The sequence below is a fragment of the Recurvomyces mirabilis genome (genome assembly GCF_035927965.1).
Source record: "Recurvomyces mirabilis strain CCFEE 5264 chromosome Unknown scaffold_1, whole genome shotgun sequence".
NCBI lineage: Eukaryota > Fungi > Ascomycota > Dothideomycetes > Mycosphaerellales > Teratosphaeriaceae > Recurvomyces > Recurvomyces mirabilis.
In genome coordinates this window covers 122,377-137,394 of record NW_027041935.1, presented here as the reverse complement: position 1 = coordinate 137,394, position 15,018 = coordinate 122,377, and the positions used below count along the sequence as shown (strand labels likewise).

Genomic DNA, 15,018 nt, shown 5'->3' with positions numbered 1-15,018 from the left:
GTCTTTCGTGTTCTTCTTGAACCTTTGTTCAACAATCACAAACACTTCTTCCCATCTATCATCATCACAATACCGGTGCAATGAGTGCAATAATCGAGGAGGACGGCCATCATGAGCCAATCAAGGTCCTCATTACCATGCATGAAGGCATGAATGCCATGGACCTTGTTGGGCCATTGGAGGTCTTCAGCTCTGCTAGGCATGACAAGAACGATCCAGGTACGGCTCGTTAGCAATCGCTCATCATCTCAAAAATACGTTCTAATGCTTGCAAACAGAATCCAAAGCGTTCCGTGTAATCTTCGCGGCCACCAACGAGCACGTGCCTACCATGGAAGGCGCATCTCTCCGTGCCCACATCACATATGAAGAGGCCATGAAGCGTCTGGCCGAGATCGACATCCTCGTCATCCCTGGCGGCGGCACCGAGCCTTTGTTGAAGACCAAGGACCAGCCCTTCAGCATCATCAAGGCATTCACGGAATTGCAGAAGAAGAATCCGGCCCGTGAGCGTACCCTGATGTCGGTCTGTACCGGATCCCTCATCTTGGCCGAGTTGGGTATATTGAGCGGCCTGTCTGCTACTACCCATCCTGACTTCATCACCAAGATGGAGATCATCTGGTAAGCTGGAAGCCCATCCACGAACGACTTGTCGCTTTACTGACCATAGCTTTCTCAGCTCTAACGCCGCCCAGCGCGACATGGCTGATCGCTGCGATGTCATGGAAGCTCGCTACGTCGTCAATAACCTTCGCTTCGAGCTTGGCGAGAACGAGGAGGACAATCCATACATTATGAGCAGGAAAGAGTACAAGGACCAGAAACGCAGGCGCTCCTCGCAAGCAGGCATCTCTCCCATCGAGGAGAGGTCGAACGGCTCAGGCAGACGCGCATCTAATGCTCGCAAGGGAAGCATCAGCCTCAAGATGAGCAATATGCGCCGTGAGAGCGTTCTTAAGCGCGCCAACCTGCGTCTCGGTGGGCTGCGTGTCCTGACCACCAGCGGCGTCACCTCTGGCATGGATGGTGCATTGTATATGGTGGGTGCCTTGGTCTCCGACGACGCGGCCGAGGAGACCGCCCGCAAGATGTGTTATGATTGGAAGAAGGGCACCGTCGTTGACGGTCTCGATGTTTAAGCAAGGCGTTGGCTGGCGTCGAAATGGCGCGGACGGGATGGGAAATGATTGAGTGTACGCTATGTGACGAGATGGAATCATCGTGATTTGTGGTGGGTTTACGGGACGATGGAGATGCTACCTCCGAGGTCAAAGCGTATGGGCGCAGCTAGATCTGCAGCTATCTATGACAACAAGAAATACTCCAATGCATGGTTGACAGCGTCTGTCGTAGATGTGGCGTTATTATGATGTTTGCGTCCTCCGTGCAATTCTATTGAAGATATAGCTAACTTATGATATACGTCCTGGATGAACAAACGAGTGAAAATACATGGATATCCTCGGGATTGATCCACAGCCAGCCAGCCACCCCTCCAAGGCGAACATCTACTCCGTGTTTCGATGCAGAGCTCTCCCAAACAAGCATCTACATTATTAAAATCTCTACGTTGAACTATAGGGCAATATGACCCCATCACCCTTGCTTCTCGGCGTTAGCAAAAGCACTAAAGACCTCGACAAAACCTCTAGGAGCATCTTCCGCAAACAACATCTCGCCATTGGCCTGGCTCTCCGTGATCATCGCTATCGCTCGCGGGAACATAAACTTCTCGTACTCAGACACTGCGCTCGTCAAATCGTCGAGGCCATGCTTGACGATCTGTTCCGCGAGCTGAAGGGCATCGTGCAGTGAGCAATTCACACCCTCGCCTGCAAATGGCGTGCTCACATGGGCTGCATCGCCAATCAACGCCACGCCAGGCACGGTCTCCCAGGATAGCGACTCTACTGGCATGGCGTACAACGGCCAGGCTCGGCATGCGCCTTCGCTATTTTTGATGAGATCCGTGACTCTGGTCGACCAGCCGGAGAACTTCTCGGTCATTGCCCAGTCTTTGAAGGTGGATGTGTTTTTCAAGAGCTCGGCGTTCGCGGTTTGTCTACTCCAATTCTCGGGCAACGCAAGGCCGATTGCTACGCTGTAGCTGTCGTCGGTCATGCGCTGTGCGGCAATTTGTCTACGACTACCTGTGGCCATGATCCCACCAGCTCCTACGAGTGACGTGGCTTTCGTGTGATAGGGACTTGTTTTCGGGATCATGGCCGTGATGTAGTGGTAGCCGGAGTATACTGGCTTTGCTTTCGTGACCTATCACATCATCAGCTGGCCGCATAGGTAGGTAATTATAGACGATTTTGATCACTTACCAGTTCTCTGGCCTTCGTCCAAGTCCCGTCAGCTCCAACGACAAGCCCAAATCCACGATGTACACGACCGTCCACCAACTCTACCTCCATGCTCTGATCGACCGGACTTCTCCTCACAGCCGCGACTTTCGCACCCCATACGATACTCTCCTCCCGTACACTATCCAGCAGCAGCCCTCGCAAGTCCCGACGATCGATCTCCGGTCTTCCTTCGCCATCGGTACCATCGAGCGTCAATGCCGCTTCGCCTTCTTTATTGAAGATCACCATACGCTGGGCATCATAACGTGCTTTGGCCTTGAATGCTTCCAGTAGTCCAGCTTTCTTGAGTGCGAGCTGGCCTGTCTCGGCGTGCACGTCAAGGGTTCCACCTTGGCCGATATCTGAGCGATGTGCGTCACGTTCAAAAACTGTGTGTGGTATTCTGTGGAGGTGGAGTAGTCGAGCGAGAAGTAAGCCACTCGGACCTGCGCCGAGGATTGCTATTGGTGGTATGGACATGTTGGTGGTGATGGCAGTTGAGTATTGACGAGTAATAATCTTGAGGGACTTCGTGAGGAGATGCCTGACGAATTGAAACATGGATTGATCACGCAGTTGTCTACTGTAAAACAGGTCTGTACTTTTGTTGAATTCAACAGACCTAGCTAACATATGTACCTACATTGTGAAGATGTTACACTGTGCAAGTGCCGGTGCAGCCACAGAAGTACGTGCTTTCGTTGGCCGGAATTTGAGGTAAGATAAGTTCCGACGCAAGCTCCGGGTTGAGTTCACGACACCATTTCACTCCACTTGCCTATCGCCCGCGACTCCCTATCTTAAATTGCGAGCCTAGTATGGCAGACCTTGGCAAGTATGCTGTGTGTTTCCCAGAGCCTTCTTCGACAGACTGACATGCTGATCGAACGTGCAGTGCGATTCTTGCCGCGCGAAGAAGGTATGCTCAATGTGCCGCGAATTACTCGCTTCCGACGCTCATCATCATACAGGTTACCTGCAATCGCATGCTCAGTGGCTGTCAACGATGTATAAACCAAGCTGCAACATGTGTCTACTCTCGTTCTGGAGGTATGTGCATCAGCTTCGCTCATACGACTGGAACTAACGCAGCAAGTCCTTCGGCGCAAACGCAAACGCAACGACCACGACGATACAGCACCGGCACTAGATGTGAATGAATCTGACGACACCAAGACCAACAAGGTGGATCTTCAGCCACAGATTGAAGCAGACATTGACGATACCCGGGATCAACTCGCAGGCGAGCATGAGCTGGAAAGCCGTGAGCCGCTTGGAGCACTCACATCTCTCTCCGGTCTCTACTCGACGTTTTGGCCTGAGCTGGGAGAGTCCAATCAGATTTCCAGCAGTGTTACCCGACCCTCCAGGGGCTTCCAATTGTTTGCGAAGGAGAAGACTGCTTTTTGGGTGCAAGGTGAGATACGCTGGCCATGAAAATGGCTTCCACTGATTGGACTCATGGACAGACTTCTTGCACGCACTCAAGGATGGATTTCCATTGTTGACAGCTGCTCCGCAGCACGTCATAGATCTGCTATCATCAAATCGCGTGGACGAGATCCGCGACACTGCTTGGCTAGTCATGTTCTACGCAATCACATTCGGAAACATGCGTGGAAAGTCAGGCCACACCGAGGCTGACAAGACTGCCATACGAGCAAATCTTTGGCTAGCATTCAACGACATACGCGTGTTGCTACACCCCAGCGACCCCGCCATACAAGCACTAGTACTTCTTGCTTGCGACATTCAGGAGTTCACTACGCCTTCGCTATGCTGGATGCTGGTGTCCAGCGCTTGCCGTATGCTTCAGAGCCTCCGGGTCGATTCCCGCCATCTCGAGCCGGCAACCAGAGAGCGTCGTCAGATCTTGTTCTGGCTGCTGAACTGCCTTGATCAATCCTTGGCTCTCATCTTTGGAAGGTCTGCGACGTTTCATAGAGCACTGATCAAGACAATACCGATGCCTAGTCTGGCTCAGCTCATGGCTGGATCATCAGCATCAGAAACTCCCGCGTTCCTTTTTGGCGCACATTTCATGCGTCAGATGTTTCTCGTGTCGGTAAGTTCTCGATCGAACGCTGACTATATTGCCGGAATTTCTAATGATTGTTTCACATTCCGTTAGGCCGTCACGGCTGATGTGTGGTCGGCTCTATACGAGCCCGAAACGTCCGTTCTGAGGTTACAGAAGGCGAAGCGAGATGTTGAAGCGTGGTATGAGCAAGCTGATAAGGTCAGATAGTACTTGTTAGTTCTCGCGGCCATATGCTGACGACGATGAAGATACTAGGGGCTGCTGCTATCGCTGAACAGCCACTGTTGAATGAAGAAATGACTAAAGCCGTGCAAGGCGGCCGAGAGTACATGCGTTTCACCTACTACCACCTCAAGATATCATTGATACGAGGTCGCAAGTCCTGGAGCCACGAGTGCGTCGAAACTTCACAGAAAATGCTCCACATGCTGGGAGACTTCCGGCTCGACTTCGAGGAAGCCTACAACGGCATCGGATTCATGTGGCAATTGTCATATGTGCCATTCACATCGTTCTTCGTCTTGTTTGCGAAGATCTTGTCGGACGCAAAGCTGAATTCCGAGCGATGCAAACAGCCGCTAGAGGCGATGGAGTGCTTGCCTGTGTTCCTGAACAGCATGGCAAGTGGGATGCAGCAGGCCGGGAAGTTGGAGCCGATCGCTACCACGTTTGTTCGACATGCCAAATCTGTCTTGAACAGGCGAGGCAAGACTGCGGGCAAACATACCCAGCCATTCTCTGCTACGGAGCTGAAGACGAAAGCGAGCTTGTCAACACCACAGTCACTTGCGACAGACGACTTCGACATCACAGCTGAGCCACTGTTTCAGTTCCTTGGCGCACCAACGATATATACTGCTGGCCAAGAACAAGATCTTGATTGGCAAGATAGGCCTGTCACTGCGCAAGATGGAGTGGAGGATCGCGATCTATGGCAGACAAACATGGACCAAGGTTTCGACTTCACAGACCCAGCCTTCGCAGATCTGATCGATCCTGCATTTGACTGGTTTGCCTGGGAGGATAGCGTATCTTCATGAGATCATTCTTGTTCATTGATGTTCGTATCTTTGTCGTCGTGATCATGAGACTCTGCTCCCGCCACTTCGTTTCCCCTCATCTTCTAGCACCAGGATAACCATCAGTAATCCTCGTCTCCTCTCTCATGTCGAGCGCATTTGGCCTACTCTGATTAATCGGAACTTGATTATCCTGCCGTTCGAGCCCGAATTGCTCGTACATGCCACCCTTTCAATTGATTGGATGGTTCAGTGTGACAACAAGATAGAGACCATCGTAGCGGAGTCCACGAGATGGCGCCCATTTGCTCTTGCCGGTAGAAGTTCGAAGCACACGTACTGGACGCTGCTTTCGCATAGACGTCTGTAGAGCTAAAGAACCAGAGCCTGCTTCAGGCGGTTGTCTTGGGTCGTCATTGTTGTGGCTGTTCGGAGCAGAGTAGTAAAGATAATTCCCATGGTCGGTGTCCAGATCGTCCTATTGCCCACTCACGACAATAGAGTACGCGCCTGTGGTGGCGTCGCCATATATGCCTGCTTGCTGGTGACCATGCGCACCATGAAAGCAGGCCACTAGCTGTCGTGAATACCACATCCCAACCTCAATGCCGTTATGGCCATATGCTTTGGCACTACGGCGGCTCGTGTCGTATCGATCGTCGTACAGAAGTGACTTCCTCGTTGAACCATTCGTCTTCATACTGATAGACATGGCTACACCATGCATGATTCCTTCTAGACCCCAAATAGCATGATCCGCTCGTGGATACACGACCCGCTTTTCGGCGCCTTCAGTATCTTCCGTACGATGTCTTTTCGACGTGGTCTTTGCCCTTGCCGCAGGCAGATCGACAGCACTGTCAGCATCGTTGGCCTCACTTGATTGTCCTTCATTCCACTTCACTCGTTCGTTAATAGAGGGCTTCTGCTGATACTTTTGTGCATCCGGGAAGTGGAAGTCCTCTCGGTTGAACATCGTGAGAAGGACGTCTTCAGCTATAGAGCGCGCTCTCAGTCCTGAAGTCATGCGAGCATCATCCTCCAGCCACGTGAGCATGTCGTCGATTTGGTCCAACCGTTTGCTAGTCAATTTGCTCGTCTTCGGAACCTCTCCCAGAGATTGGCTCACAGCCGCGAACTTCCCGACCGCCAGTCGATCTGTCTCCACGATGTAATTGACGCAGACGTCTAGAGAGTTGTTGTTGGGCGCCATCTCGTATGGTTCTCGGGACGTGTGTCGTGATTCGTCAGTAGTACAGGTCTTCACGTGAGCGAAGCCAATCTAGCTACCAAAATATCGTCGACGGTCGGATTGGCAAGTCGTATGCAAGGTACGGAAATCTGATAGCTCCGTGGACTACTTGCGTGCCACGAGCTGACGATCGTAGACCCAAGAAAAAGGACTGTGCTGGTATGAATACGTCGAGGCGGGTGACGTGTGTCCCAAGCGGAAAAGTGACAGTATACTGTACTCATTATCTTCCACCTGGCACCCGCCTCAATACGCATCTTCAAGGTGGCATCCGCGACATTGACTGAAGGACGGGCAGGAAGAAACATGACAATAGCAGGCATTCGCCAGTCGTCACCAACCTGACAACTCTACCGAATCGCAACTTAAGTAAGCCAAATTCCTCTCCTGCCTACCAAGCTGTGCTGCAGAAGTCCCGTCTGGACGAGCAGCTCCTGGACAGACTATTCTCGAACAAGCCCGCAGCAGTCGTTCAAACGCGTCAACGACTTTCACATTTTAACCTTCATGACCCCACGCCACACGACGGAACTCGGCCTCTGTCGCTGTAGATGTGCAGGTGACAACGCATGTATATTCGGTCATAGCAACCAAATGAAGCGCTATCCAGCCGTCCTCGACGAGCTTCGCAATTCGGATACACAGCTTGTCGATGGAAGGTCCGGTTGGTCCTCTGCTAAGGGTCCAACTGCTGTTCTCGCGGTCTCTGTTCAAGTTGTTCCAGATTATGTCGATGGTTGGTGGCCCATGTGTCATTCTGTCTGACTTGAGCTGTATCGCACCTGTATCAGGGTTCATGGTTTTGCCGTCTATGATCGGCCGCTTGGTAAGGATATCCCATTGCACGTCTCCCACAGGCATGATTGTCTTGGTGGTCAATTATTGTCAGTACGAGGCTGCAGGGTGAGTAGTGTAGCTGACGGACCTTTCAATAGTACGAAGTCCGATAATAACGACCGTGTGAATTAGCAATCGTGGTTTGCTCGTACCCTGGCAGGAACAGCATGCGTGAAAAGTGAGATGCGCCTCAAAGGTTGGAGTATTGGCAATATTGCTGTGGTACTTATGCGTGGTGAGGGGACCGCTGCTATCTAAGTAGACTGGAACTGGAACTGGAGGCAACAAATGGTCGCTCGAGGGACACGTCAATCAGGTAGGTGAGGCACCTGATACGGAGGATGGGAGCATAGGGCGTCTATCATACGATTCGTGCTCGGCTTCTTGATTGGTAGGCCAATTAGAGGTGAGTCTGACGTGTCGCATCAATGCAGTGCACGCAAAACCTCTTCCGATTGCCGCTCGCCAAGAGCGTAGCCAAAGGGTAAGCACAGGATCGACAAGCAGTAGTAAGATTGGGTGACATGGAGGTAGGCAAGCTTTGGGCACGCCAAGCTGTGATTGATCGTTGCGGCGATGAGGTCCAGAAAAGAGTGGCGAACACCAAACCAACCTCGGCTAAGGATGAATAAGGTAGGAACGATCCTGCAGCAATTTGGAATGCATAGATGGACCATCGAAGTGGACTGCATTGCTGGATCGACTTATCACTCACGCCAGCTCCTTCTGGATATAAAGCGGACCGGCCACGACCCATCAAGCAACCAGGTTTCATGATCATTAGTGAAGGAGCAGATCTGAGTAGATGGAATACCGTGCTGGACTGCATTGATGGATCAGGTCGACGGATCATGCTATCGAGACCATGGTCGTCGGTCAGACGACACCGGCCTCCTTCGTCGTCAGCTATAATATCATGCTACGCTGCGCGAAAACGTTTCGATAGTATACTCTCCACACCATTACATCCAGAATATTACGAAGCCCTCCGTCAGGATGCGTTGCACCTTTGTCTCTTGCCTGGCGATCCTGGCCTTTACCCTGTCCGCAGATGCAGGACGTATCGCAGTCTCGGCCGACAACAATGCCGTAGAGACGGAAGATCCTGAGCTGTGTTGCGAATCTACAACATACCAGTTGCAGTGCTCTTCACCAATGGCCACTCCATTCTGCGCCGAAGCTCCACAGAGCTATACCCGCAACGCATCGGGCCAATTGTCGAAGGGTGAAACAAATCTTACCTGCGAAGCGGGTAACGATGGTCAGGGTGGTTGCATGTGCCAAGCCGTGGTATATTGCTCGGCCGCCTCAACTTCCTCCTATGTGGGACCTGATCATTTCACAGACTTGAAAGTGCAGAATTTCGCAACTTCGGTGGTATGAAGCGGCTAATGTGAGAGCTGGACGTAGCGAGGAAGGAGGAAGTTGATCCAAATTGCAACCAGTCGTTCATTGCTTGCTTATTCGGTATTTACGAATACAATCCAGCTTCATCAGCCTGTATCGACTAGTCGACCATGTTTGTATTGCACGTTGCCTCCTGTCCCGTTCGCTACCGCTCCTGCGTTTTATACATGTCCAGTCCGACCTAGCGAATAGGTATATAGCCAAAGCAATGTAGGGTGAGCTCATAGCGCTCCGAAAGCAAGTCGCCAAGGGGCTAGGAGCGGTTCTCGGATTGATCATAGCGAGATTGTACAGTAGAGTTGGAGGTACCTGATAGATAGCCTTCTATGTAACAGTATCCCGCTTCACGTTATAGGCATGTGGAAGCTTTCCACATTGCAGATACGCTAATATGCTTATCCTATTAGTCTCAAAAACAAGCAAGGGTAAGTGCCGATTGCCCAACGCTCGGACACTCCCGTTGAGCTTGTTTGACACACAGATGGTGTGAGAGAAGTGACTTGAAGCTGTCCGATGTCCGCATTCCAGCCCACGAATGCTTCACAGAGCTGGACCAGGCTGTTGGCCGGTGCGAGGGGCTCACGAAGCCCGAAATGGAGTATTGTCCGAGAGGGGCGTATAATGACGGCATACAGTATCTCGTTGACAAAGAGGCCAAGAGACCCATGTGCTTTCAAACACGGCAGCTTGTTTACGGATCGCGGCGGGCTGTGGAGCAAGCTCTCACTGGGGAGGGTAGTAAGCTGAGATATGTATCTTCGGCCCGTTTTTGGGGTAATGAGGAGGACGAGGAGAAAGGACGCGATGAAGATGATGAGGAGACTCAAGAGGATCCCGAGACAGAGTAGTTCGCGGAAGAAGATAGCAAGGAGAGAGTGATCGAGGGGGGGGAGGGTGATGGGAATGCTGAGGAGGCCCAGGAGGATGCCGAGGTAGATTATTTCCGAGGAAGACGACGTTCAAGGGAGAGAGTTGTCGAGGAAGAAGTGGGCAATCAAGGATGAAGCAGAGTCCCAGGAGGATGGCTAAGGAGAATCGATCGAGCAAGCCTCGCGTTTCGCAAGAGGGTGGAAAAGCTGAGGTCGAATCGACGTCGTGGGTCATAGAGTAGCCTTGGTGTTCAGATCCCGACTGAGATGTGGGTGGAGGCCTTACTCTAATCGTTCGTGGCTTCGAAGACACTGTAGTAAGGCGAACGAGCCAGTATGAGTCCGTTTAACCTTGGACCTGCAGCCCAAGCCGCCGTTGGTCGTCCTTCCGCGCTGTTGCCTCCGCCCTTCTTTTCAGGGTTTTGCACCCGCTCGAACATGGGTGAGTGATCGCACGCGCTCTGCTCCAATCACCCATATCCAACATGTGCTGGCCCTTCGCCGACATCTGGCTCGAGACGCCACCTTCATCGCCGCCACCGCCGCCTCCGAAGAGACCCCATCGCCGCCGGGAGACAAGAAAGATCTTCGTTCCTTCCGAACCTGCCAAAGTAAGTGAATCGTTCTTTCCTTCTTCGCTACCTGAGTCTTGCGGGTGAAGCTTTTCGTCATCGTTCATTTCTGCTGCATCACTTCTGCACTGTTATCATCAGCACTTCGCCACCACCAATTCTCGATCTCGCAACGAGCACAAGGTCATCGCTGCAAAACGATCAGCACACACTTCGTTCAACATCAACATGACCGCCACGGCCGAAGACGATAGTGGCAGTGAGCCTGATCACTGGCCTGACGACGCCACCGGTCTCGAACACGTCGCAATCGCGGCTCCAGGCTACAACTCCCACAATGCCCTGCGCTCACAATCTTACGTCGCTGCCAAAAGCCCCTCAGTCGCCCCTTCCAAGGCCCCTTCCAAAGCAGCTTCCTCGCCCAAATTCGAACCCGTCCAGCAACAAGCAGTCTACTACCAAGGCCCAGCCTTCTCAGCTTACCATCAACCTCAGTACACTTACGCTCCACAGCCCCGGCCCCAGCCCTACGCCTACCCGTACCCGCAAGCCTACTACGGATACCCAACCGCACCAGTCTATCCGCCCCAGCAAATGGCGAACTATCACGTTTACCAACCTCAATACGCCGCTCCTCAACAGCCTCGGCCGTATGAGTGGAAGGGTCGCACCAAGAAGCAGGTCGAGGAGGATAATATGATTCTTGCGGCTAAAGTCGGCGCGTATGATAAGCGTAAGGTTGTACCCACGGGTGTTAAGGATGAGCAGATGATGTGGTGTGTTGAGACTGATGGGTCGCATACTTTGCGGTGAGTACCTCTGTAGTCATGATGTTGTGCCTGTCTATCTGTGTTGGATGCTGATCAAATGCTATGACAGTACCTTCGTCTCCATCAAGGGACTCAAGGGCGAGTGGAAGAAGGACCCGAGGTTTGAGGAGAGCTACTACTTTGTGCGTGGGGAGGGAGAGAAGAAGGAGGAGACCAGAGGGGAGAAAAAGGGTGGCAAGATGTGATTGTGGTCTTGCGGCTAGCGGCCATGGAGGGCGCAAAGTATCCTGCTGCAACGAGTAGTAGTTCCGGCCGCACATGCATGCCATTGAAACATGCTATCAACGCATCACTCGAAGGGCTAGTAAGTAAGTGTTGGTAGCATGACGAAGCAAATATGAAGTGAATATGAAGTGCTCGTTCCTCCAAATCCCACCCCACCTTGACGTCACACCAATCTACACATTTCAAACATCATTATTCTCTCAAAACATGCCATTCGATACAAGTCTACGGAACACAGTAATCTTCCTCCTAATCTTCATCCTCGCCTTCTTCCCCTCCGCCTTCCACATCCTCCTCAAACCCATCACATACCCCCTCGAGCTCCTAAGCGGCTACACACCTTCGCCACACCAACTCCTCCCAATCTGTGGCTGTTGTCCACCCGCGAGCTGCCACCCACAGCAACAACACCCACCGCCCACACCCAACCCTAACCCTCCAACCATGTCCTGGACCCAAAAAACCTTCACCCTCCCCCCCAAATCCCGCGGCTCCTACCTCATCACCCCAGAGATCACAAAAGCCCTCCCCGAACTCAAAACCTACAAAACCGGCCTCCTCCACCTCTTCATCCAACATACCTCCTGCGCCCTCTCCCTCAACGAAAACTACGACGAGGATGTCCGGGACGATATGTCCGATGCCTTGGACAGGATAGCTCCGGAGGATAAGAAGGGGGAATTGTATAGGCATTCGGCGGAGGGATTGGATGATATGCCGGCGCATATTAAGAGTGCGCTTGTTGGGGCGAGTGTGACCGTGCCGATTACGGAGGGGAGGATGAATTTGGGGACTTGGCAGGGGGTGTGGTATTTGGAGTTTAGAAGTAGTAAGCATGCTAGGAGGGTGGTGGCTACCATGCAGGGGGAGAAGATGTGAGGGGGATGTTTCTGAATAGGGTGGGGTGTGCATCGTGAAGGCGTTCGGAGAAGTCTCGTGGGCTGCACGGGTCTGGTGATTGGGGGTCGATTTTGTAGCATTCGAGGTTATATGTACAACGCTGTTCGGCATCTTCCGGCCAATCTCTCTATCGCTGCTCCAACGGTCGTCCGCTGTTAGTCTGGTACGGCTCTGTCGAACCAGTCTTGCCCGTGAGATCTGCCGAGGGAAGAGCAGCCGGATCATTGGTTGGGTGGAGAGGGTATGGTGTCGATGGCAAGCTCTCGAGGTATCGCTGGTGCTTGGTGTGTGCCTTTTATATGCTGTTAGCATGACGTCTTGAGTGAGGTGGTATGTAGTGTATAGACATACGAATGGTAGTCCACAATACGTGCACCCATTAATCTGCGGCTTATCCACATTGATGAAGATTCTTGGGTGTCCCAGTGGTCCTCCTCCGCCATCACAAGAGACTACGCGTTGCTTTGTCCAGCGTACAGGCTGCTTATGGATGAGGTCGATAGCTGCATAGGGTCGTGGCTGTTCCGACACATAGAAGTCAGCCCCTCCATCACGCATGCACTCACTCTCCTCCTCAACAGTAGAATATTAAATCTCACCTGATCCTCCATAATTGTCTGCTCAAACCTCGGCCCAACCATGGCCTCCCGTCTGGGTTTCTGATTCCTACTCCACACCATCTCCCGATTCGGCGCCTGCATCACTCTATACTCCTCCCCCTGCTGCGGCGACTCCTGTAGGATCTTATCGAAACTGCCTTCACTTGAGGTCGCGACGGCATTGGTCGTGTTGGGGCTGACTGGGGAGTGGGCGGGTTTGGGGTTCGGGTCGTTGGCTGGGATGGGGTTGTCGGCGGAGTGGGAGCCGGAGGCGTGGCGGAGGAGTTGAGTTTGGGTTTGGCGGGTTGTGAGGAGGAGGCGAGCGGTTGCTCGGAGGGTGGTGCGGATTAGCATTTTGGGCGGGGTGGCTGTTGCACTGGAGGCTGATAAGGTGGTGATGTTGCAGGTGGTGGGCGAGGCATTGGCTTGTGCGCTGGCGGGAGCTTCCTGTTCCGTGGGCTTTCATTGGATCACGACAAAAGGACGCTAAGCTTCGTTCACAGACATTCATGAACGCCGTTTAGACGCTCTTCGACTTCCACATCCTCGCAATCCCACTGTGTTCTCCGTCAAGACAGCAGCACACACTGCTTGGAGGGCGAGGACGTACGCTGTCTGAAGATCATCGATACTGGGAATTACTCTACCAGCGACTACCTCATGGGAACAACATCAGCGGAATACTCCATGATGTCGAATGGGTGCTATCGTGGCAACTCTCGTAACCAATCTAACGTTTTGAAGAGGTTGCCTTGAGGATCCTTTATCTGGCACGAGTCGATCGAGAGGACCGACAGGGTCTCGAAGAGACGTCTCAACAATTCCACTATCTCGTAGCATTCGCCACTGATAGCATTCGACGCCGCAACGGACGCGGAGGCTGGGCTCCTGGCTACATGTACTATCTCTATCAGGTCGTAATCTCGCTTATCCTTCCCTGGTCCAGCGTCAAGGCGAACCCTATCTCTGGCTTCATCCATCGCGTGCCAAAGTGGTTTCGCTGTGTCCTGGGCAGCAGCCTGTCTCATCTCTGCCTGGAGGTGGGTGACCTCTGTTGAAAGAAGATCGAACCTTCCTTTCCTTAAGCAGTGGAACGCAGCTGCGACCAAAATCATACAATTCGACCGCAGGGTGCTAAGCTCTGCGTTCGAAGCCGTGAAATATGGTAATGGCGGCAGTTGGCGTGGCAGTGCTTCACTTTTGATCTTCATCACAAGCCGTAATGCTTGGAATTCAAGCCTGACACAATGTATCTCATAGCGACGCAGCCACCGGGCGAGCTTGGCCAAGGTTCTCTGCCGTGATGCGTACGCAACATGCGCGGACGTATAGCTTGCGGCTCCCGACAACGGGATCAGTTCATCCATATTTGTCAGTACCGGAGAGGAGTGTTGCAGTTGCTGGATGACAAGAAGATCGCACTGGTGTGTCCGTCGCAACATCCTGCTCTCGACGGTCTGCACTTGCTGCAGGATCTCCGCACGACCATGCTGGATCTGCTCTTTCATCTGGAGCTGCATAGTCTGGAACAGAATCGATGTCTGTTGCAGATCGTTGATCGTCTGCTGCTGCATCATGACTAGGCTCTGCAGGCCCGATAGCTGAGCAGAGAGATGTTGGTGGCCCGCTTCCATCTTACGAAGCTGTTCCGCAGCGCATGTCTTTGACAGGCAGCAGAGTACAAAGAGTGAGCTATGCCAAGATCCGTTTTGCAGCTCTTGAGCTGTTCCAGAATTCTTGCAAGCTTCCCATCCTTCCATACCAGCTTGATCGATGTCCGGAAACGTTTGTATTGCATCTGCTGATCCAAGTCTTCTAGTGTGGTACGTACGCTGCCGATACTACTCTGACACAAACCTTCACATTGCTTTAAGACTTCCGTGTCCACTACTATCTGTCGCGTGACTTCTGCGTGTAGGGCGCTGATGAGCTTGCTAGTGACATCGATATCATCGACAAGGCGTTTGAGATGCAGTGGTTCATCGTCGATGCGCTCGACCAGGTCATTAAGCTTCTTTGCGGATTCAGCGAGCTGGAGTGCGAGGCCTGCGACGCCGACGCCGCTTACTACGAGGGCTAGAATTTCGGCCATGGTTCGGAGGCGTTGGTGCCA

General features: G+C 52.6%; 9 protein-coding genes across 9 annotated transcripts; 4 read left to right on the top strand and 5 right to left on the bottom strand.

Moving 5' to 3' along the window:
* Positions 1–80: 80 nt before the first annotated feature.
* LTS14_000064 (uncharacterized protein) lies at positions 81–1,142 on the top strand (the record flags this gene model as incomplete). The annotated part of the gene is made up of 3 exons (XM_064832778.1): positions 81–219; positions 279–624; positions 683–1,142. 3 exons carry the CDS (start codon positions 81–83, stop codon positions 1,140–1,142), a joined length of 945 nt encoding a protein of 314 aa, XP_064699047.1.
* A 457-nt stretch (positions 1,143–1,599) lies between these two features.
* Positions 1,600–2,834, bottom strand: LTS14_000063 (uncharacterized protein; the record flags this gene model as incomplete). Its single annotated transcript, XM_064832777.1, has 2 exons — positions 1,600–2,274; positions 2,334–2,834. The coding sequence occupies 2 exons, from the start codon at positions 2,832–2,834 to the stop codon at positions 1,600–1,602; spliced, it is 1,176 nt and encodes a 391-aa protein (XP_064699046.1).
* Positions 2,835–3,172: 338 nt separating this feature from the next.
* On the top strand, positions 3,173–5,435 carry LTS14_000062 (uncharacterized protein; the record flags this gene model as incomplete). The annotated part of the gene is made up of 7 exons (XM_064832776.1): positions 3,173–3,196; positions 3,250–3,273; positions 3,326–3,404; positions 3,451–3,771; positions 3,824–4,419; positions 4,486–4,593; positions 4,644–5,435. The coding sequence occupies 7 exons, from the start codon at positions 3,173–3,175 to the stop codon at positions 5,433–5,435; spliced, it is 1,944 nt and encodes a 647-aa protein (XP_064699045.1).
* Positions 5,436–5,646: 211 nt separating this feature from the next.
* LTS14_000061 (uncharacterized protein) lies at positions 5,647–6,627 on the bottom strand (the record flags this gene model as incomplete). The annotated part of the gene is given in 2 exon segments (XM_064832775.1): positions 5,647–5,892; positions 5,908–6,627. The coding sequence occupies 2 exon segments, from the start codon at positions 6,625–6,627 to the stop codon at positions 5,647–5,649; spliced, it is 966 nt and encodes a 321-aa protein (XP_064699044.1).
* Positions 6,628–7,164: 537 nt separating this feature from the next.
* On the bottom strand, positions 7,165–7,448 carry LTS14_000060 (uncharacterized protein; the record flags this gene model as incomplete). Its single annotated transcript, XM_064832774.1, has 1 exon — positions 7,165–7,448. A coding segment is annotated over one exon (284 nt), but the record flags the coding sequence as incomplete, so codon positions are not given.
* Positions 7,449–10,264: 2,816 nt separating this feature from the next.
* Positions 10,265–11,366, top strand: LTS14_000059 (uncharacterized protein; the record flags this gene model as incomplete). The annotated part of the gene is made up of 3 exons (XM_064832773.1): positions 10,265–10,390; positions 10,493–11,160; positions 11,231–11,366. The coding sequence occupies 3 exons, from the start codon at positions 10,265–10,267 to the stop codon at positions 11,364–11,366; spliced, it is 930 nt and encodes a 309-aa protein (XP_064699042.1).
* Positions 11,367–11,389: 23 nt separating this feature from the next.
* On the top strand, positions 11,390–12,285 carry LTS14_000058 (uncharacterized protein; the record flags this gene model as incomplete). The annotated part of the gene is made up of 2 exons (XM_064832772.1): positions 11,390–11,489; positions 11,645–12,285. 2 exons carry the CDS (start codon positions 11,390–11,392, stop codon positions 12,283–12,285), a joined length of 741 nt encoding a protein of 246 aa, XP_064699041.1.
* Positions 12,286–12,758: 473 nt separating this feature from the next.
* LTS14_000057 (uncharacterized protein) lies at positions 12,759–13,259 on the bottom strand (the record flags this gene model as incomplete). Its single annotated transcript, XM_064832771.1, has 2 exons — positions 12,759–12,809; positions 12,906–13,259. The coding sequence occupies 2 exons, from the start codon at positions 13,257–13,259 to the stop codon at positions 12,759–12,761; spliced, it is 405 nt and encodes a 134-aa protein (XP_064699040.1).
* A 350-nt stretch (positions 13,260–13,609) lies between these two features.
* On the bottom strand, positions 13,610–14,997 carry LTS14_000056 (uncharacterized protein; the record flags this gene model as incomplete). Its single annotated transcript, XM_064832770.1, has 2 exons — positions 13,610–14,491; positions 14,545–14,997. The coding sequence occupies 2 exons, from the start codon at positions 14,995–14,997 to the stop codon at positions 13,610–13,612; spliced, it is 1,335 nt and encodes a 444-aa protein (XP_064699039.1).
* Between the last annotated feature and the right edge of the window lie 21 nt (positions 14,998–15,018).